At 35.2% G+C, this 23738-nt stretch overlaps 1 protein-coding gene across 1 annotated transcript in view; it reads left to right on the forward strand.

Annotated features, from left to right (window-relative positions):
- The window catches only part of CDH9 (cadherin 9), a 166644-nt gene that overhangs the window by 109168 nt on the left and 33738 nt on the right, over positions 1-23738 (forward strand). The window contains exons 3-7 of the mRNA XM_006159776.1: positions 8866-9160; positions 16732-16851; positions 17433-17600; positions 21352-21539; positions 23065-23318. Coding sequence (XP_006159838.1) covers positions 8866-9160; positions 16732-16851; positions 17433-17600; positions 21352-21539; positions 23065-23318 — 1025 coding nt within the window. The remainder of the gene's footprint in view (positions 1-8865; positions 9161-16731; positions 16852-17432; positions 17601-21351; positions 21540-23064; positions 23319-23738) is intronic.

Raw genomic sequence — 23738 nt, forward strand, 5'->3', positions numbered from 1 at the left:
TAATGTAAGGTTTTACCAAAATGTTAATGTTTTACCAAGAATATCTGGAAATCACATTGCCCAGTCAAATTGCCACATAAAGTCAATCATCACAAGTAATCCCCTTGTTGACTTGGCACACATATGCCTATTTTAATCCATATTCTGTAAATAGAAACAATGAAAGGGTCATAATTTTACCTAATATAAGACAGTAGTTCTAAATACAACCCAAAGTACACTAATCCTTCCCCCAGAAGAGGAGGTAAAGTCCTGGAGTGATGTTTACTTTTAACCTTGATATCCCAAAACCTAAATTCTATGATGTAAAATTAAGAATAAGAATAAATACTATGATTGAAAAAAAGCCTATATGTTTTATGTTAGAAAACAAGGAAATAAGAGAAGGAAGAAACAAAGATATTTTAAAACTCACACTCATACGCCAACATATTCTTAACAAAATAAGAAAGAGATACTCATTCGTCAATTATATTCTTGTTTTTGTTACTGCCCATGTGGTCATAGCTGGTATTTATAACTACTTTCAGAGTTCTTAACTAATACAGTGACCCAAATCTTCATTAATCAGGGGTCTGGATTATTAGTAGTCCTACCTGGATTGGGCATTGTAATTTTCCACTGACCTTAACAACAGGGCATGATCAAACTAAGAGACATTGTAAAAGATTTTACCAATTCCAAAAATGTTATTCCTTACCTCCATTATGGAATGTCAGTCCATATGCCCCTTGGTAGTCAGGACCAATCATCCCAGGCAGAACAATAAATCCCAGAAGCATGAGGAGTCCGAAGTGGCTGGGCAGTAGTTTTTATTTTGAGTCCTGTGGAATCACAGTTGTGCCTTCTAGATGAAACATTCCTCCCTTTGGAACTACATCCTTTAGATTAGCAGAGCATAAGACCATGAGAACAGGAAACAAAATGTTTTTACTAGTTTGTAACTAGGGATAATTATGAGTGGTCTTGATTCCTGGATTGGATAATTCTGGCTCTGGAAAAAATAGCTCCACATATTCAGAGTACATACAGCCTTCTGGAGAACCTTACCCCAGCTGCTGCCAAACAGCTGGTATTGTAACTGAGTCTTCAGTATGCCATTTTGTCATTCTATGAAACCATCTACTTCAGGATGACGAATGTGGTAAGATCAGTGAATACCGTGAGCATGGGTCTATTGCTGTACTTGGTTTGCTTTGAAGTATGCTCCTTGGTCAGAAGCAGTGTTTAGTGGAATACTATGATAAGGCATTCTGCAAATGCAGGGATAACAGTTTTTGCAAAAACACTGGAGCAATGAAGGCAAATCTGATCAAGAGTTAGTGCCTTAGGGACCAGCAGGTAGTGTGGTCGTTAAGGTGCTGGACACTCCCACGTGGCTGACCATGGTTCAAGTCCTGGACCTGGTGACCTGGTGACTTGCTTTCTCTCTCTCTCTCTCTCTCTCTCTCTCTTTCTCTGCATCTCTCTCTCTCTCTGGGCACATTAAATAAATGAATGACTAATTTAAAAAAATAAAATAATTCTTGAAAAAAAAACAAATAATTTTTTTAAAAAGTTAGTGCCTTAGATCCACTAAGATCAAAACTCTGTCCTTTTCATAATGAAACCATCTGATGTAATCATTCTGTCATCAGTAGCTGGCTGCTCATGCTAAGGGATGGATCATATACAGATCTCAGTGTTGGTTTCTGCTCCAACCAAATTGGGCACTGAGTGGTGGCTGTAGCCATGTTATCCTTAGTGAACAGAAGTTCACATTTTTAAACCCAAGCATGACCTCCATCTCTGCCACCATTTTATTCATGAGTCTGTTGATGATTGCTGAAGTGAAAAAGGCTGACTGGTACCCATAGAACTAGTCAGTCTATCCACATGATTATTAAAATACTAGCCTGATAAAGTCACTTTTAGTGAGTATGCACTCAGAAAACAAATATTTTCTTTTATTTTTCTATTATTTTTTAAATTTCCCACTGAGAAGAATCTATCCATATACCACTTCCTAAAGTTTTCTTATTACCAATGTTCCAATCATGTTTCTTCCAAGTCCCTGTCATGGAGTGAAACTTAGCTAGAGTCCATGAACTGGAACACAGTGACGGCAAGGATTGCCATATTTAACTAAATATTTTGCCAGACTCCTAAATATTTCGAATGAACATAAAATTTTTGTAAAGAAAATTCTTTGTAAAGTCTTTGCCCTGCAGTATTTACTGTAGGGTTTTTTCCCCTTAAGATTTTGTTTATTTATTTATTTTTGTCATAGGGTGCAGGCACTCGCCAGAGGGAGAAAGAGAAAGAGAGACAGAAAGTGAGAAATCACCCCCTGGGGGCGGGGGGTTGGCTACAACACAATCCCTTCTTCTCTATTCTCCTCCCAGGATTTTGGACTTGCACACACATGTACCTGACGTGATTTTTACATCACCAGGTCTGGGATGGGGTTCAGGACTTGAACCATGTTTGGCCATGTGGCAATCAAGTGCCTTAACTGCGAGGCTACCTGCTGGCCCATATTTCACTATTTTTAATAAATTTCAACATCATCTCTAAATTTCCATTGTCTTAGTTCGATAGTATTGACAATCAAAAGATCGCTCATGCTTCTTTCTCTGAGTATATGAAGATGAGAACTGGAGAAAACATGCTTTGGGGCGACATTTCATAGTCCTATTTTTGCATTGTTTCTGACTCCTTCTGATTTTTTTTTCTGTTTGAACAAATTAATAGACAATTTTTCTTCAAATGCATAAAATATGTAACTTAAAAATAAAGACATTTAAAAATTAGATAATTACTATCAATGTAAATATTGAAAATATTTTAATTAAACATGATGTGCAAAGGTGAAATTGGAGCCAGGTGGTGATGCAGCAGTAGAGTAATGCTCTGTAAAACAGACCCACGTGGAAGGATTCCAGATTAGGTCTGGAGACCTCCCTGAACACATGGCATTCATATGTCTGTGATCCAGGGTTGGCTGAAGCTGGGTTGTATCGTAGCATGAATACCTTGTTAGGGGGTGCTGTTTCTCTGTCTCTCCATCTCTTTGTGCATCCCTCTCTTTCTCTGTCTCTCACTCACAGAACAAAAAATAAACTTTAATTTTTAAAGATAAAGATGAGAGAAACAGATAAGAGCACCTTGTGTAAAAGTTGGAACATAACTTCTGAGATATGAAAAAAAGCAAGTTGATATGTATAAGAATGCAAAGAAAGACATTTTAACCAGACTGTCTTACTTATGTGGCGTGGTCAATAATTTACATGGACATGTACCAATACATATGTAGACCTTAATTTTAATGAGTACAAATGATTTGGTTGTATGTTAATTAGCTTAACCCAACCTATAAAATGAGATTTTTCAGTGTTTCCACAATTTTTATGAAATAGATAGGCTTTTAGTACATATCATTCTCTATCCATTTATCTTTCTTTTTTGTACTTTCCTTATTTTTTAAAAATTTTTAAAATGTGTTTATTTTATGAGTGTAGGGGACACATGGAAAGAGACAGACAGACAACCCTTAAAAGGGTCTTGATCTCACTATCCACCTCAAACCTTCAGCCAGCCTAAATCACGGGCCAATGCCTGCCCAGTACACTGAGGAGGGCTCCTCACATGAACTGGAAACCTTTTTATGTGGTTTGGCCTTGCAGAAACTTTTGTTTCACTACTGCAATATCATCTGGTCTCTCCTGATTGTTACCATTCATTAAATGTTTCCTTTTCTTCCCTTAGAAAATAAGAATTGGCAATGAAAGAATATATGTACAAGCATATTTATTACAAATAGCTTGGAAATATTTTAGGTGTTTAGTTATTAAAAGAATACTATTGACATATAGAGATATCTATGATGTAATTTAGAAGGGCAAGTTTTATGTGATTTATGATTTAATTTTCTTCTTTTTAAAAGAAATTTTTAAGAGAGATCATTTCTATAGAACACATATGCTTGCCAGAGAGACAGAGAAACAGAAAACGAGAAATCACCCCCTATGGGTGATGGCCACACCACAATCCCTTCTTCTCCATTTACCTCTCAGAATTTTGGGCAGGCACACACACACACCCAGTGTGAGCGTCAAGCCCCTGGCTCCTATCCATTTATCTTTCTTTTTTGTACTTTCCTTATTTTTTAAAAATTTTTAAAATGTGTTTATTTTATGAGTGTAGGGGACACATGGAAAGAGACAGACAGACAACCCTTAAAAGGGTCTTGATCTCACTATCCACCTCAAACCTTCAGCCAGCCTAAATCACGGGCCAATGCCTGCCCAGTACACTGAGGAGGGCTCCTCACATGAACTGGAAACCTTTTTATGTGGTTTGGCCTTGCAGAAACTTTTGTTTCACTACTGCAATATCATCTGGTCTCTCCTGATTGTTACCATTCATTAAATGTTTCCTTTTCTTCCCTTAGAAAATAAGAATTGGCAATGAAAGAATATATGTACAAGCATATTTATTACAAATAGCTTGGAAATATTTTAGGTGTTTAGTTATTAAAAGAATACTATTGACATATAGAGATATCTATGATGTAATTTAGAAGGGCAAGTTTTATGTGATTTATGATTTAATTTTCTTCTTTTTAAAAGAAATTTTTAAGAGAGATCATTTCTATAGAACACATATGCTTGCCAGAGAGACAGAGAAACAGAAAACGAGAAATCACCCCCTATGGGTGATGGCCACACCACAATCCCTTCTTCTCCATTTACCTCTCAGAATTTTGGGCAGGCACACACACACACCCAGTGTGAGCCTCAAGCCCCTGGATCCAGGACTCAAACTACAGTCATGTGGGAGTCTAGAGACATCTGCTAGTCCCAAGAATTATTTTAATTTAATTTAATTATTATTATTTTTTTAATTTGACCAGAGGGAAACAGACAGAGAAAGAGAGAGAGAGGGAAACAGAAAGCAAGCCACCATGATCAAGACTTGAACTGTGGTTGACCATGTGGGAATCTAACACCTTAACCATCATGCTCCCTCTAGTAACATGATCTGATTCTTTAAAATAATCAGTGATGGAACTATCAATGATAGATTGGTATGGATGCTAGTGACAGTAAGATGGGAAAGTACTTGGTGGAGACAAAAAAAAAAGAAACAAAAAATTATAAATGATAAACTATTGCTTAGAAGAGAAAAACAAATGAAAATCCATTTTGTACTGTGTGAAATAGTTCACAATAGTGTGTATTCATTCATTTATTTGTCATCAAAAGAGCACCGTGCCTGAAAGAATAGGTCTGACTAGTGTGCAAAATGTTTACAATCTTTCTCAGAACTGTAGTATTGAGACTGAAACTTATTTTATCAATATTTGTTGAGTGAATTGAATTTATTTTTCTAAAATAGATAAATAAACAATCTAATTTAAATTTTTAAAAAGTTTGGTCTTTAAGTAATAGCAAGGACCACAGGACCAGCAAATGGCATAATAGTTACATTGCTAGAATTACATGTAGTAGACAGTGGTTCAAGTACTGGATTTAGTAGCTTAAAACTCACATCAGGCCTGTGTGTGTGCATGCCTAAAATCCTGAGAGGAGAATGGAGGAGGTGATTGAGGCATGACCATCCCCTTGGATGGACTTTCTGTCTCTCTGTCTCTCAATCTCTCTGGTGAAGGTATACTCCATATAGCAAAGATATTTCAACAACAACAACAAAAATAAAGACAGAGATATTGGGGACAAGCAGATGGCATAATGGTTACATCACTGGACTTCACATGGCCAACTGTGGTTTGAGACCTGGACCTGGAGGTTTGAAACTCATGTTGGTCACGTGTGCATTCATGACCAATATCCCAACATGGGGATGAAGGAAGAGGCATTGCAGCATAGCTATCCCCCATGGGGGTGATTTCTCATTTTCTGTCTCTCTGTCTCTGTAAGCATTCATGCCTTATAGCAAAAATCTCACCCTAAAAAAAAAGGAAGAAATAGATGTTAAGTGATTTAAAAGAAAAATATCAGTCTTCTCCTTATATATTTTATAGTTTAATGGACACAGTAAACACACCAAATGTGACAACATCTTGATAGGGAATAAAGTGTGCTGTGGAATGACAGAGCAGGCTCATCTGTTATAATCTAGTGAGTCTCGGAATGTGTCCCGAAGGGAGAAATTTAAAAATGAGATATGACAAATAGGGGGAAATGCAGAGAAGTGGGAAGGGTGTTAAAAGATGAGAGAAGCAGATAGGAACATCTGGTGTAAAAGTTGGAACATCTGAGATATGAAAAAAAGCAAGTTGGTAGTTATAAGAATGCAAAGAAAGGGAGAAAAGGGACCGAGATGCATCTGAAATATGGGCCAGATTATCAAGGATGTATAAAGGAAGCTATAGGCTTCCAATGATGCAATAATAATCAAAGTGAAGACACTTTTAAAAAATAACATCCATTTTTAGTAGAAGGAGAATTAAAAGTTAAATGAAAAGCAAGCAACATGCCCGATGTAAAAGAAATTTGCATGAAATTTATAGGTCTTTGGTTTTATGATTTATTTACATATTTATTTAAAAGGTTCTTTCAGTATTTTTTTTTCTTTTTAAGAGAGAGAGAGAGAGAGAGATGCAGTACCCCCAGAAGGGTCTTGATGCCACGATCCACATACAGTGTTTTTCCAGTTGCTGGTCATGTGTCCAGTGTACTCAGATAGGTGTCTAGACTTGAAATATAAATTTACCCATGTGGGAGAGTTTCCCAGAGCATCAAGATCTTTACTTCAGTGCCACCATCTGGTCCCAGTCTATAGTTCTTAAATACTGTACCTTCATGAAGATTTTTAAGTTAGATGACATGAGCAGATTTGTAATATAAAAACACTTCCCTTGTTTATATAGAAAATTAGAGAAGAACAAAGTGGAGGCAGCATTGTTGTCTATTTCTACAGAAACCCAGGTAAGATTTGATGGAGGGAAAGGTCAAGTGGTAGCCATAGAGATTTCACAGGTTGGTGGAGCAGATATTGCAGAGAAACTACATATAATGACTCTTTTTGATGTTGAGCTTAAAAGCAAGGAGAATTAAGGTCTCTAACAAGTCTCTAATTTTGGCTACCATGAATCATGTTATTGCGTTAGTCAAATAATTCAAAAAGTAAATGGACACCAACGAAACAGGTGAGGCCAGGAGTAATGAGAATCGTAAAGCATATGATGTAAGGAAACCGCAGGTGGGGATAGGTGAGTTAGGATCCAGTTTTATTTAAAAATTACTCTGTTAGTGATTTTGGACAATACAATACATCATTTATTATAGCCATCATTCTGTGCAAGCGATTAATGAAACTTCACCACTCTGCCAAAAAATTAGGAAAGCTTATTCCTCCTGCCTAGTTGAAATTTTGCGCCCTTTGGTCAAATTTTCTCCTTTCCCCATACACCTTCTACAAATGTTTTTACCATTTAAAAAATTGATAAGCATGTGAGGTGCTGGATTTGCTAATTAGAGAGATATAATCAACCTACAACGTAAGCGTACATTAAAACATCACATCCTACCCCATAATTATATAATTTTGGGTCATTGGAAAAATCATGAGCTATTTCTCTATGCTTTTCTAGGCAAAATTGTACCAAGACTTTTCCATTGACCCAATATATACATTCATTGTCAGTTAGATTTTTTCATTCTAATAAAAAAATAGTCTCCAATTTCAGAATAGTGTAGGATTACAAAACCTCCAAGATATTTTTTGATTAAAAACATCTGTGATTACGTGACCTATTTCTTTTAAATAACTAATGCCCAGCTTTATATTTTAAGAAGTTAGTTTACAGGTGGGTACATTCCAAAATAAAGAAAACATATTAAAATATCCTATTTTTTTTCCTTTAAGACATGACTTAATAAACAGAAGTAAAGTTATGCTTTTTAGCACATAGAAAATTAAAATGTCTTATAACATATTCACATATCACTTCTCTAAAGTGAGAATATTGAGATTGAAAAAATACTTTCTCAAAGTTGTGTCAAAAGAATCTATGAGATTAAATTTCTTGGGACCAGTAGTTGGCATAATGGCCATGTCGCTGGACTGCCATGTAGTCGACTACAGTTCGAATCCCAGACCTGGTGGCTTAAACTCAGACCGGGTGCATTTGCGTGCATGCCCAAGATCCTGACAGGAGAATGGAGAGGAGAAGGGATTGTGGCGTGGCCATGCCCCCTGGGTGGTGATTTCTCACTTTCTGTCTCTTTGTCTCTTCCTGTCTTTCTGGCAAGCGCACGTGTCCTATAGCAAAAACTTCTCAAAAAAATTTTTTTTTCTTTATTTCTTCCTTTATTTTCTGATATAAAGCCTATATTTCTAGACAATTCTAAATTGCTGTGAGTAAGAATCAGTTAAAAATTGAGATATTCATTCTGAACTTATAATAAGTTTTGTACTTATCTTTATATAACTTATCATTGAAGTTCAGAAATTTCTCTTGTGTCTTTGAGTTTAGTGATCTTAAATGTAATTAAGATTAATTAATATTTTAATCCTCAAGATCTAGGTTAATGATTTTTCTCATTTTATAAACTAGAGTTTTAATTCTAGGTAACGTTCTACTCATTAGGATCTTTGAAATGCTGTGTTGTGAAAGAGATATATTAATTTTCATTTTATTTCAGATCTATCCCCTTATGTTGTTTAATTGCAAATGTATGAATGTTTTGAGTGTAACGAAAACTAAAAAGCTTGATTTCTCATCAGTGAAAATTAAGATAACCATGATTTGTATTTCTGTGATGTTATTAGAGACAAATTGATATGTGCCAAAATTATTTTTTTCTGTAATAACATGCATATATATTTACAGAATTCTTCTTTTCTACCTCTCTGAAGCTTCACACTGATCAAGATAAAGGAGATGGAAATTTAAAATACATATTAACAGGAGACGGGGCTGGCAGTATATTTGTTATAGATGAAAATACAGGAGACATTCACGCTGCAAAGAAACTAGACAGAGAAGAAAAATCCCTTTATGTTCTTCGTGCCAAGGCTATAGACAGAAAGACTGGGCGACAGGTGGAACCGGAGTCTGAATTTATCATTAAAATCCATGATATCAATGACAATGAGCCAAAATTCACAAAAGACTTGTACACTGCCAGTGTTCCTGAAATGTCTGGAGTTGGTAGGTATATAGTAATCCATGTAAACTAACTTTTTTATTTCTTTAATGAGATCATTATTATAGACATAGTTATAATATGTGGCCTCTTTAACATAAAACCTGTTAACTAAAAATCACTACCTTTATTCCTCAGGTTTTTTTTTTTTTTTTTTTTTTTTTTTAGATTTTTGTTTTAGGATGGGTACACTCACCAGAAAGAAAGAGAGAGACAGAGAGAAAGCAAGTGAGAAAGTTCCCCCCACACACTCCCTCGGGAGGATGGCCATGCTGCAATCCTTTGTAGCCCATTTTTCTTTTAGAATTTTGTGCACACAGTGAGTTTCAAGTCACTGCGTCTGGGACTCGAACTGCTTGCTGTCAGCCATGTGGAAGTATAGTGCCTTAACCAGTGTACCACCTGCTGAGCATGAGACCACAATTTTAAAACTAACTCCTTTTTCATTGTATAATAACTCATTTTCAATTGTTTTCAATTCCTTATATCTTGGTTTCTCCTGTTATGTTGCAACTTATGTCTAAGATGATGGCTAAAAACAGTTTGTTCCATTGAATCTTTTTTTTTTTCTTTTTCTTTCTTTTTTTTTCTTTTTAAAAGATTTTTGTTATAGGGCATGTGCGCTCACTAGAGAAACAGAAAGAGACAGACAGAAAGTGAGAAAGAGAGAAGTCATCCCCCTGAGGAATGGCCACACTGCAATCTCTTCTCCTTCATTCTCCTCTTGGGATTTTAGACACACACACACACACACACACACACACACACACACACAACACACACACACCTGGCATAAGTTTTAAATCACTAGGTCCAAGACTCAAATCGCGGTCAACTACGTGGGAGTCCAGTGATATAACCATTATGCCATCTGCTGGTCCCTACATTCCTCTTAACACTTTCATGGCTACTCAGCTGCTATCTAAATGACTGTCCAGTAGAATCCATTCCTGCCTGTAATGAAAGATATAGCATTTAGTGTCAAGAGTTTTGGACAATTTTGTTGGCAGTTTTTAAACTAATAACAACTAATGACTGCATTTGACAAGTTCCTTTTGAGTTATTGTCTCATTTGATCAACAACCTTATGTGGTAGGCATGAGAAATGACACTTTAAGTCCCCTTATTTTGTTAATTAGGAACTCAGGATTTCAGAAAGTTTAAGCAACTGAATTAAGATCAAATAATCTGGTAGTATCTTGACAAGATTTCAAGTCTTTTCATGTTATTTTTATCCACACTTTCCTATTGAACATACCATGTAAACTGAAATGAATTATTTCACGTTTTAAGGCTGCACACTGTTTTAAAGACTAATTGCTATTATAAAATCTTATGTGTACATGTAACTATATTTAATTCTATTTTGATACTAATTGATTGAATTTGGATCATTTAAAACATTTTCAAAGCATCATCTCATGTTTAAAAGTATGTGTACATAAAAGGTTCCATCATTGGTTAATTGCCTCTTTTAATATTTATATATAAATGATCTTTACAGAGTTAAACCAATTTTCCCCAAAATCATACAGCTTAGTGCTAACCCAGTTTTCAAAAGAAAAAAATATTAGGTTACTAGATATAGAGATAGCAGTCAATTTTAAGGCCTTCTTCTTTTTCTCTACTGTTAAATATTTGTTTCTAATGCAAAATGTACGTCAGAAGTCTTCTAATTTATTAGAGTTTAGAGAAATTCTCCAAAATTCGAATTTTAAAATGTGTTATTTAGATTAAACATCCCAGTCCATCAAATTAAGTCCACAGAAGAGTAAAAGGGAGGAAATAGCCTCAATCTTATAATTTTGATAAATTTACATTTGTTATATAATTATATAAAAATATATAAAAATTAAGTAAGTATATAGTAAATAATATTTATTTATTTTAATATTATTTAATATAGAAATATAAATAATATATAAATATATAAACAAATAATATAAAAAGACATTTCCATAGTGTCTAAATTAAAAAATAGATGTATTTTACATCCTGAAATTGTGTTGCTCTTTTGCTGTAATTTCCCCATTTTATTTAAAGAAAATAAAAGAATAACTAGTAATTATAGCACGTGTGGTTTTTTTTTTGCTTTTACTAGTACAAATAACCCATTTTACAGAGAAAAACTAAAGTATGATATTTAGTAACCATCAGATCATGTGCGACTCATATTAACAGTGAAAGTTCATGCATTAACAATAATAGAAAATACATCTATAAATACATAATACACAAAGACTTAATTCCAAAATTTTATTATATTAGTGATTTTCATTTAATTCAGTACTCAAAAAAGATAAATATTAGCTTTGGAAGGAATTGAAGCCCAATGAAATAAAAAAAATTTTTTTTAATTATTTTCCCCTTCTTTGTAATGGTTTCCTCTGATCTTTAATTTGTCCCTTGTTTTAGTCCATTTTTATTTCTTAAGGTATTCATTTTGTCTTTTTCTCTCCCCTCAGTTTCTGTCCTTTTTTTTTCTCTGTCTCTGTTTATTTCTGTTAAAATTGTATGCCATGTTCCATTTTGACTCTCAGACTCATGTGCCCATCCAGTTAGTTAGTAAATTTATGAAATATGATACTCATTAGCATCTTTGGATCAGAACATGCAGTTTGGATGACATACAAACATATGCAGTTGAAAAAGTGGGATACTCTTTGATTAAAATGTTAGTGACAGGTGCCTACTTTTTATTTTTTCTATTTGTTGTGGTCAATATATTATCTATTAAAGATGTTCTGAGCCAGCCCTGTGTCCCAGAGGTTAAGGGAGTTGGATCCTACATAGTCGACCACATTCAAATCCTGGCCCTGCTGACAAAAAGCATACTGGGTCCATGCCCATGTGCCCACATTCTCCACCGGATGGAGAAAGAAAAAGAGATTAGGATTATCATTCCCCATTGGAAGGTGCTTTCTCTTTTTCTTTCTCTTTCTGTCTTTCTATCTGTCTCTGATGAGTATTTACCCTCTGTCATCAATTTAAAAAAAAAAAACTGACTTACAAAAAATACCCACATTTTCCATTAATATATATATATATATTTTGTATTTAAGTAAATCCTTGTAGAATTTGGTGGTTTTGAAAGTATACTTTCTCGATCACTGGATATTTCTCCTAACTGCTCTAAAAACACATATTTAGATCTTTTTCCACACTCTGACCTCCAATCAGGAATCCCTCTGTAGTTCTCATATCACACGAATCATTCAACCAATGAATACATCCTGTTTGAACTGGGGCCCTTTCATAGCCGTGACAGGCAGTGGACTCAATAATATACCAGCCACATCCATAATACTAGCTACCTGAGTCACATGGTAAACTATTTTGAATGGAGATTTTTTTTCCCAAAGTGACTCTGTCATTCCAACCCTGTCATCTACCGAGATTATGAACAGCGTCTATGTTCGCCAAGACCCTTGTCTTAAGTGTATCATGGGATAATATTAACATCAACCAAGTACAGAAAACTCTGTCTAGTTTACATTAAGCCTTCTATAAATTTTACATTTTATTATGACTTCTGTCAGACTGATATATTTTAGGGTTAAAATGAACACAAGTAGTATGAGCCCTGGTTTATGTCACAGGAAGAAACGTACATCTAGCAAAGAATGATTTTAATTCCTGGGCATCTAATTCATGGGTCACTTTTCGTTCCTGTGCTGTCTAGAAACATCACCCTTTTTCTAGTTAATGGCCTCCACAACATAGATATTTATACCAGGGTACTCTCTACCTCTGCTCACAAAAGAATGGCATCAAAACAAGGAGATTTATGCAGAACTGTGAAAAGCAATATCCTCCTTCACTTTCTATAACTTCATCATTTTATTCTCACATTCAGACAAGTTAAATAAACTCAATCAGGGCGCATGAGCTCGCCAGACAGAGACAGAGAGACAGAAAGCGAGAAATAACTCCCCAGGGGGGATGGCTACGTCACAATCCCTTCTCCATTCTCCTCTCGGGCTCTTTGGCATGCAGGCACACACGCCCGGCGTGAGTTTTAAGCCACCGGGTCCGGGACGCGAACCACGGTCAACTACGTGGGAGTCCAGCGACATAGCCATTATGCTAACTGCTGGTCCCTCGACCTCTTTTCTACTGAGCTCAAGAGAAAAGCATTGTTAGACATGGTAGGATAGAGCCCACACTGCTTCCCTTATTTCCTTTTGTTCCTTCCAGTTCCTAGACTGATTCTGTTCCTTTGTCCTTCAGTTGACTTCACTATTCTATCAAGAACTCTGCAATATAAACATTAATGTGTGTATGTATGCATATATATGTATATATGTATGCATGTGCGTGTGCATATATACGTGTGTGTGCATATATATGTATAAAACAGAGACAGAGTGCTGAAGAAAAAGGTTTAAGATTTATACAGCATACTAGGCCATGATGAATGTTTTCTAACATTACTGTGCCACAGAGTTTTTATTCACAGATGAAGAGTGAAAGCAGTATTTCCCCTTCTCCATACTAGGTGTGTTTAGCAAAAGAAGAGTTTTAAATTAGCAAAATTCAGGATGTCTAAGTAATATTTATACATCAATATTTCACTGTATTATAGTATAGCTGTATCTATACCAGACTGATAGGTTAGAGTAGGTAGATGTTAAAGAAATAGATATGAGGCTTCTGTTTTTAAGTCATTTACATTTGAAATTTTAAACTTTTTGAATACTAGCTACTCAAAGTATATTCTCATATTAAGAAATAGTATACTGCAGTAATATGAGGTGAGAATATGTGTGTGAGACCAACTAGTATTGTTTGGATATATTGTAGAATCTAAACTTGCCCCGCCTTTAAATTATGGCAAAATTTACAATGTTTATGTATATTTCTTCTATGTCTAGAGAAATATTTTGCTTTCTAAAAATTAGCTAGTAAGTTATTTGTTAACTTTTAATATTCCTTATTTAATATTAAGAGTTAAGCTTTGTCTCTGATAAGGATTCCTAAAATTATTAGTTGTACCTTTAAGGGAAGAAAAAGTTAAGAATTATAGTAAACTTTTTTCATTCCCGAGCATATTTTATGTTTAAGGTATAATGTATGCAAAACTCATAAAAAATATAAGTTCCAAAAATAATGATGTCAAAATTATATTCAGTCCTTGGACATGAGATGTATTACAAGATTTGTTCTTCAGGCTACACTGTATTTCACTTCATATATTCTTAACTTTGTTTAATATAAAAGTAAAATATGTATTTTAAAAGATTAGAAAACATGAAATTTATAAATATTGTAGAAGAATGTAAAAGTGATATATTTTATTTTTTACCTGTGTTTATAAAGAAACATTTATAAAATCAACATAAAACTTATAAACTTGGGCCAGCAGATGGCCTAGAGATTGGGGCAGCTGGATTCGACACAGCCAACTAAGTGGTTCAAGTCATGGGCCCAGTGGCTTGAAAATTACTCCAGGCACATGTGCATGCAGGCCTCAAATCCCAAGAGAATGGAGAAGAAGGGATGAAGTGTCCATCCTCTCTGAGGGGCGATTTCTCACTTTCCCTCTCTTTGTCTCTCTCTGGTGAGCACACACACCCTACAGCAAAAATAAATAATAAAACATATAAACCAGGATCAGCAAATGGTGTAATGATTACATCACTGGACTCCCACGTGGTTGACTGCTGTTCAGGGCCTGTACACAGAGATTTGAAATTCATGCTGGGCGATTGTGCATGTGTGCCCAAAATCTGAAGAGGAGAACGGAGGAGAAGGGATTGCAGCATGGCCATACCCTCATGGGAGTGATTTCTCACTTTCTGTCTCTGTTTCTCTCTGTCTCTCTGGCTAATGCACACACTTTATAGCAAAAAAAAAAAAAAAAAAAAAAACACTAAAAAAAAAAAAAAAAAAAAAAAAAACCTACAAAATAAATAAATAAATAAATAAACCTTACATTTATTCTCATAGGATTATTTTTTTTAAAGAGAATAAAGCTAAATCAGAAACCCAAATTTATATTTACATGTGAAATTGTAAACTTTTTGAATGCTATTTATTTAAAGTATATTCTCATATTAAGAAAGTACATTTTTATACTATTTCTGAGTATTATTATAGGGGGAAAATGTCACTGTATCACTTTTGCTTTGGTCTAGGTCAAACATGGTAGATTATTTCCAATGATAAAAGTTTGCAGTTGTGATAGACTCGGTATGTACATAGAGTTTCCTTGTACTCATGGGGCATATTAATTTCATTACAGTTGAGAAACAGAGACCTCTGGAGGAAGAACTCAAGTTATCTTTTGATGTTAATTAATCTTGAGAAAACATTAAAAACAACTGTTGATAAATTCATGTGTTGATAGTCAAAAACATTGGTGGAAAATGAGTTGTTAATATTAATTTCAATGTATAATACATTAACTTTGATAATTTCCATAAGCATATACTCACAAAATTTGAGAAAAAGTCACTAAATGCAATTAGAGAATTTATGAGCATGTAATACATGAGGGGATTAAACGATTGACAAATCCATTATAAAATTCAATATATTATCCTCAAAATCTTTTAAATTCTTTGTGAAAGGCAGAATCAAAACCAGAAATATTATGGATAATATATTGGCTAGTATTTAAAAATACTCATTTTGCCCCAGGGAATGCATAGTAGGTTTCAGTTAAGGGTGATAGATTCATCCACATCTTGAATCTAGAAGAAAACAACAAAAATTTCCATTAATTTACACCTTTATGGTTATCCCTGAAAGTAATTCCTTTGAAGCACTTTTATCTTTTAAAAGATAACAGGTTTTGTTGAAAGTTATGAATAATTCAAAATTTTGAATTCAAAATTAAATGGGTAATAATGTTAAATTGCAGTATTGTGTGTGACACATGGTTATGTACAAACTATCTTTTGGAGAATATCTATTGATTTACAAATGTGGTTCAAATAACCAATAGTATGTAGCATGTCAACAGACATAATATTTCACATATCTTACTAAATATATTGTGTATATTTTAAGGAGAGGTTCAAACGCTTTCTAATTTGATATCTATTGTATACAAAAAAAACTTGTCAGATCAATTCTATCTTTTTTGTTTATTAATAAAAGTAAGTCCTCTTTTTTCATTCTATGTGTAATACATAATTTACCAGAGAAAAAGCAGCAAGAGTATTATAAATATTGGGTTTATCGTTATATACCTAGAATTAGTTAAAATTTCTAGGTGCATTACAGTTAATGAGAAATTTTTGCCCCTCACCATATTGTCAATCAATTAAAAATGCATGCATAATTTGGACTCATTATATCCATTTTTGAGATAATATATATTTTGATTTTGCATTACGTTTTCTTGAATAACTGAAACAATAAAATTCAGATACATTTAAGTTAAAAAATAAGAATTAAGGCGAAAGTAGTTTTTTGTTGTTGTTGATGTTTTGAGGCAACGAGCTTTAAACAAACTACCTCAAACACATAACATGGTCTAATGCATCAAATTACCAGCAGTAATTTTTCAGAAATATGTTTCAAATTCAGAAGTATTTAAGTGTCTGTGTTTGGGGGGTGCTTCATGTAGGTACATCTGTTATTCAAGTCACTGCCACAGATGCAGACGATGCGAACTACGGAAACAGTGCCAAGGTGGTCTACAGTATATTGCAAGGACAGCCATATTTTTCAGTGGACCCAGAATCAGGTAACACAATTTAATACTTGACTCATTTATTATTATATAGTATATTTGGATGCGTATTCCATTTAGAGATTATTAACATATTTTAAAACCTACCCTGTTTTCATTTGTTACCTGCAGTTCTACGAAAACCAAAACAAATTTTCTATCATTGAAATAAATTACCTGAATCCTTAGTTGTTTAAACTTATGGTATTGGTTTCAAGTGTAAGACACCAAATGTAATATTTTGCAGAGGTTCAGCACGTTATGTGACATAGAAAATACTCAAAACCTAAAAAATGTGGCAGTTATCAAAATTAAGCAAGCTCACTTTGTCTAAAGAGTTTTTACTGATGTTAATATTTTAATCAAAACATATTTGAACTGATTTAGCAAAACCCATTTTGGGAACAATAGCCCAGGGCAGAATTCTTTCTGTTCTGTGAATTATGTTAAATTGGCTATGGATTGAAAGATGTGTTTAAGTACTCCAACATTTTATCCATTTGTTATGATTAACTTCTGTAAAATGGATCTTGCCTAGCTGAATTTTAAAACTCAGTGGTTTAATTGCAATAACTTTTGTGTCCTTTTTCCAAAAGGCATAATAAAAACTGCATTGCCAGACATGAGCAGAGAAAATAGAGAACAGTACCAGGTGGTCATCCAGGCAAAAGACATGGGTGGTCAGATGGGAGGCTTATCAGGGACCACCACCGTGAACATCACGCTGACGGATGTCAACAACAATCCTCCTCGATTCCCCCAGAGTAAGGAAAATTTAATGATCTGCAAAACACCAGTAACAGAGACTAATAATTTTACTAGCAATTTTACTATTATTTTATGAATATAGGTAAATTTACAACCTTTTACTCCACAAAATAAAACACACTTTCCCATAAATTCATAGGGTTGATGATTATTTTCATTCATTTTTTAAGAGGTTTTGCCATAGAACAAGTGCACTCACAAGAGAGAAAGAGACAGGGCAGTGAGAAGAAAAGTGAGAAACCACCCCCCGAGAGGGGATGGCCGTGTCACAATCCCTTCTCCTCCACACCCCTCCTGGAATCTCAGGGACGCATGATTTTCAAGGCACCAGGTCTGGGACTTGTACTGGGGTCGGTGATATGGGAATCCAGCAGCAGACCCACTGCACCACCTGCTGACTTCATTTTCATCAATTTTTAAGTAGATAGAGGGAGAAAACAAGAATACGAACTTCCTTGGTGAATTTATGCTTTTTCTGTCTTCTGAAAAGGAATAAAGTTTTCCAATGTGTATTATAATCATACCATTATTTTCCTTCCTCCTCTTTAGGAATGTGGTCTTTTAAGTCTGGTTGCCCGGATTCAAATTCTGTGTCTGTCACTTGTCTTGCCTTAGCTATTTTGTTTGTACTTAAAAATTATAACCCATTATTTAATGGATTCATCAACAAATTCGCTGATGGCTAACATCTCTGAAATCAGTTTCTGTGCTAAATTCAGTTCTGCTTTGTTTAATTGGCAAAGTTTTTTTATTTTCTCTTTCTTTTTTGAGAGATGTTTGCTATAGGACGCATGCACTAGCCAGAGAAACGGAGACAGAGAGACAGAAAGCAAGAAATCATCCACCGAGGGAGATGGCCACACCACAATTCCTTCTTTTTCATTCTCCTGTCAGGATCTTGGGCACTCACGCACACGCCCATGCACCTGGCGTCAGTTTAAGCCACTGGGTCTGGGATTCGAACCGCAGTCAACTATATGCAAGTCCAGCGACACAGCCATTACACCAACTGCTGGTCCCAAAATTTTTGTATTTTCTTAGTGGCACCTATAGTTACAGAAAATTTTGACTATGATGACATTTTAGACATATGAAAGTTCAGATGGGAACCAGCAGTTGGTGTAATGGCTATGTCGCTGGACTCCCACATAGTCGACCACGGTTCGCATCCCGGACCCGGTGGCTTGGAAACCATCCCGGACCCGGTGGCTTGAAACTCACACCGGGCGCGTGTGCATGTGTGCCCAAGATCCTGAGAGGAGAAGGGAGGAGAAGGGATTGCGGCGTGACCATCCCCCCTGGGGGGTGATTTCTCGTTTTCTGTCTCTATGTCTCTCTCTGTCTGTCTGGCGAGCTCACGCGCCCTATAGCGAAAATCTCTCCAAAAAAAAAAAAAAGTTCTGCAGTATTTATATTAATAAGTTGTAAAGAATAATGTAATTAACAGTGATTTAGTTGTCATCATCTTAGAACACGTTTTAAGCCATGGATTTTGTGCATTTTATGAAATTCTGCAAAAACATTCTAATTCCCTGCTGAAATTTTTAATGTGGCAGTGAATAAAAGTATAAAGAGCCCTATCGTGAAATGTTCTTCATGGGCTCAGGTTTAAATTCATATGCCTGATTTGAGAACAGTAAAATACTTCTGGGCGATCAAAATTCTTGAGGATTTGGCTTCGATTAGTGGTTACATACTTATGATACATGTTAAACATACTATTTACTGATAATGTGGATAATAACATCACATAACATAAACCTGAGTTCTGCTTTCAGATTCATTAAATACAAAGTGAGAACGTATGAACTGTCAAATCACTTGACACTCTGTGATTCTATGATCCATTATCATCTTAACAAAAAGTTCAGAACTGTAACGATATAGTAAGATAGTGGGTTCTAGGCTGAATGTGTTTTAGACATAGCATCATGTAATCCTCGTTAATCACTATGAGTTAATGGCTATCATTATCATCCTCCCATTGTGGATGAGGGCATCAAAGTTTGAAGAATTTAAGTTGATTAGTAGTGAGAATAGAAACTCAGGTAATGGTATTTGTAAGCTTATTATTATTTTACGAAAGAAACTGGAAGTGAGTTGAATGAGAGAGAAGAAGGGAGAGAGACAGAGATGGGTATTTTGACAAGATTTGTTTTAACACAGCCCTGCTCCAGCCTCCCAGACAGTGAGGATTACAGGCACATAGCTGGGCCTGGTAGTCACACTGGCCCAAGAACTGAGCTTGTCTCTTCCGTGCACCTTCCAGCCTCCCGCGTGGTAATGTTATTTGAGCACTACGGTGGCTGAGCCTCGGAACTCAGAACTCATATTCTTTTTTTTTTTTTTTTTGCTATAGGGAGCGCGCGCTCACCAGACAGCCAGAGAGACAGAAAGCAAGAAATCACCCCCCAGGGGGGATGGCCACACCGCAAACCCTTCTCCTCCGTTCTCCTCTCGGGATCTTGGGCACGCACGCACATGCGCCTGGCGTGAGTTTAAGCCACTGGGTCTGGGACTCGAACCACGGTCGACCACCTGGGAGTTCAGTGACATAGCCATTATGCTAACTGCTGGTCCCAGAACTCATATTCTTAACCACCAAACAAAAGGGAAAAAGAATATACTTTGAACTCAGAGAAACTTAGTTTTGAATTCTCCTTTCTCAGTTCTATAGAAAAATTTGCTTGGGTCCTGCCTTTAAAGGTGATATACCTGATATGTTCTTTGGAGGACTAGTATGAGAGTAAATAAATTAGCACACAGGACCTCTGACTTTGTAGAGCTCAGCTCATTTTATATGTTTAAAAATATTTGTATATGGGACCAGCAGATGGCATAATGGTTATGTCACTGGACTCGCACATAGTTGATAGTGGTTTGAGTCCAGACCTGGTGGCTTAAAATTCATGCGGGACATGTGTGCGTGCATGTCCAAAATCCAAAGAGTAGAATGAAAGAGAAGGGATTGTGGCGTTGCAATCCTTCCCCTGGTGGGGAGGGATGTGATTTCTTGCTTTCTATCTCTCTATCTCTGTCTATCTCTCTGTTAAGCACACATACCCTATAGCAAAAATCTCTCTCCAGAACAAATAATAAATGATAATACTTTTAAATTAAAATATTTATATGACTCTCACTAATATTTTAAATATTTTTCTCTATTGCTCCGTGAATGATAACTATGACTAAAATGGTTTTAGGGACATCAGAATGCAATGTAATGTTTGGCTGAACCTGCAAAAAATGAAAAAAAAAATCATGACGCACATAAAGATATTGCAAATAAAACAACAGAGGAAAAACAGAGACAGTGTGGAATTATTTTCTACTGAATTAGAATAAAATAATAAATGCGTGTTCTCTTAAATCATTGAATATACAAAATAATGTACAATGACAATTTTGAATGCCCTAGATAAGCAGTAAATAATGGGTTTTCATGTCCTTTTAAGTCAAAAGTTCTGAATTCTAATATCAGGCTTACCATCTATTATCTAAATAACCTTGGGACATTCACTTCATCTTTCTGGGACTTATGCTTCTCATTTACAAAATGGGAGAGCTCTGCCTTTGTAAATTATTTTTCCAGGCTAATAAATCTACAATTTTAGACAGCTTACAATTCAATATAGTGAAATATTCTTTCAATTTAAAATTAATTTATTTAAGTGAAAAAGGCAGAGGGAATGCAAGAATTTTGTTATCTAAGATGAAATGTCATAGTAGCTCTGATTTAATTTCCAGGTACGTATCAATTTAATTCTCCTGAGTCTGTACCTCTCGGAACCCATCTTGGAAGGATAAAAGCCTATGACCCAGACGTGGGGGAAAATGCTGAAATGGAATATAGCGTTGCTGAAGGAGATGGAGCAGATATGTTTGATGTCATCACTGACAAGGATACACAGGAAGGGATTATAACTGTCAAACAGGTTTCTTTTTGCTGTCTTCATTTTTTGTTGTTGTTGAGTGTGCTACAGTTTAATTTTTTGCTTTTCAGTAAAGAGAAGAAAAGTTGGGATTTATTTCTCTCCATCTTTTACATGTTGCCTAGACTTCATGAAAATGGGAATAATTGTGACTTTACTTTAAATATGTTAAGCATCTTCATTAGCATTGATAGTTCTATAGCAGTTAAAACTACAACTGCTTAGTTAGAACTACAGCTGCTTATGCTATGGTAGACAATACCAAACAAGAATTATAAAAACTCAGAGGAACCTGTATTGTATTTCTTTAAGAAAGAAAAAAATAGACATACAGCCATCACTGTTTTGTTGTTGTTGTTGTTGTTTTCTGTTTTATGGGGAGGGAGAGGTTTTTGCTATAGGGCACATGCGCTCACCAGAAAGACAGAGAGAGAGAGACAGAAAGTGAGAAATCCCCCCCCGGGGGGGATGGCCATGCCGCAATTCCTTCTCCTCCATTCTTCTCTGGGGATCTTGGGTATGCACGCACAGGCACCTGGCATGAATTTAAGCCACCAGGTCTGAGATTTGAACCGCGGTCGACTACGTGGAAGTCCAGTGATGTAACCATCTGCTGGTCCTATCATAACTGTAATTTTATGCTCTTTTCTTTTTCTATTTTCATTTTGTAATTTGCTGGAGAGCGCATGTGCTTCCTGTACATAGAGAAAGAGAGAGAAAAGGAAGGAGAGAAAGCATCCCCCATGGGGGATGGTCATGCCATAATCCCTCTTCCTCCATTTTTCCTTCAGGAATCTGGACACATATGCACTTGCACCTAGAATATTTTTCTTGCTGTCAGGTCTCGGATTCAAACAGCATAGTTAGTCATGTGGGATTCAGCAGCCTTAACCACCATGTCACTGGCAGACCTTTGTGTACTTCTCAAAATATTTCAATTGTGTGTGATAGTTTATTTAAGTAAATGAAATATGTGCATATTACATGTTATGTGTTTTATGATAGTTTTCTAGATTTTTAAAATGCATTGTGAAAGAACATTCTGGAATTTAACATAAAACAATTCAACTCAATATTGAACATTTTACTTTGTCTTGGTCTCAGTTTTTCCATTCATACCTTGTTTTCCACAAATGATGAGATTATTGAAGTACAAATCATTTTTACAACAAATTTCTATCTTTCCTCTGCTTTTAACTGTGTATAATTTTAATAATAATAATAATACCTAATCTGTGCATCTATTAAATAACACTTCATTTGCCTACAACTACAAAAAATAATTGAAATACATTAGTGAGTAGGGCTCACCTTTAATGTGGATACCATTACATTCAGTTAGCCATTTATATGTAAATGTAGTGTAAAACAATGATTGATTTGAAATTCTGACAAAGTAATATCTGGGAAAGGTTTTTAAGCAGAATTATTGTTATCATTAAGAAAGTGAGTTATCAAATTTTTCAATTGTCTTTTATTAGGATGTCTTGTAAATTATGCTAATTTTTCTTATTTTATTTAATTTCAGAATTTAGATTTTGAAAACAAAATGTTGTACACTATAAAAGTGGTTGCAAGTAACACTCATCCTGATCCACGATTCTTACACCTGGGGCCTTTCAAGGACACTGCAGTGGTCAAAATATCAGTGGAAGATATAGATGAGCCCCCTGTGTTCAGCAAAATTTCTTACTTGATGGAAGTGGATGAAGACGTGAAGGAAGGCAGCATTATAGGACAGGTTACGGCATATGACCCAGATGCCGTGAACAATTTAATAAAGTAAGTATAAGTATCTTGAGAAAGTTTATATTTGGAAAAGAATAATAATATCACTTTTTATAAGCTATTGGAAAGAAATAATGTTGCGCAATGCATGATGAATCACATTAATAATACCAAATAATTCCAGAGCACAAGCTCTCTAGTGAGACTGTCTTCAAGATGCTCTGTGTATGTTTTATTTGAGTCTTACCATGCTGCAAAGTAGCTACTGTCGATTTATGATATCTTTCTGGGAATGATTAAACTCAGGCAACGTGCATTGATTTCATTTGCTCAATCATTGGCAAAACTGATTCTTTAAGAAGCAGGTTGTCTCTTTAGATCCAAAGTCAGTCATTTCAATCTATTTAATGTTGATGTGATTCCTGTCTCATTGTCTCTCATGGTTGAATCCAATTTCAAATAATAAAAAAAAAA

This window comes from Tupaia chinensis, unplaced genomic scaffold (assembly GCF_000334495.1).
Source record: "Tupaia chinensis unplaced genomic scaffold, TupChi_1.0 Scaffold000657_1, whole genome shotgun sequence".
NCBI lineage: Eukaryota > Metazoa > Chordata > Mammalia > Scandentia > Tupaiidae > Tupaia > Tupaia belangeri.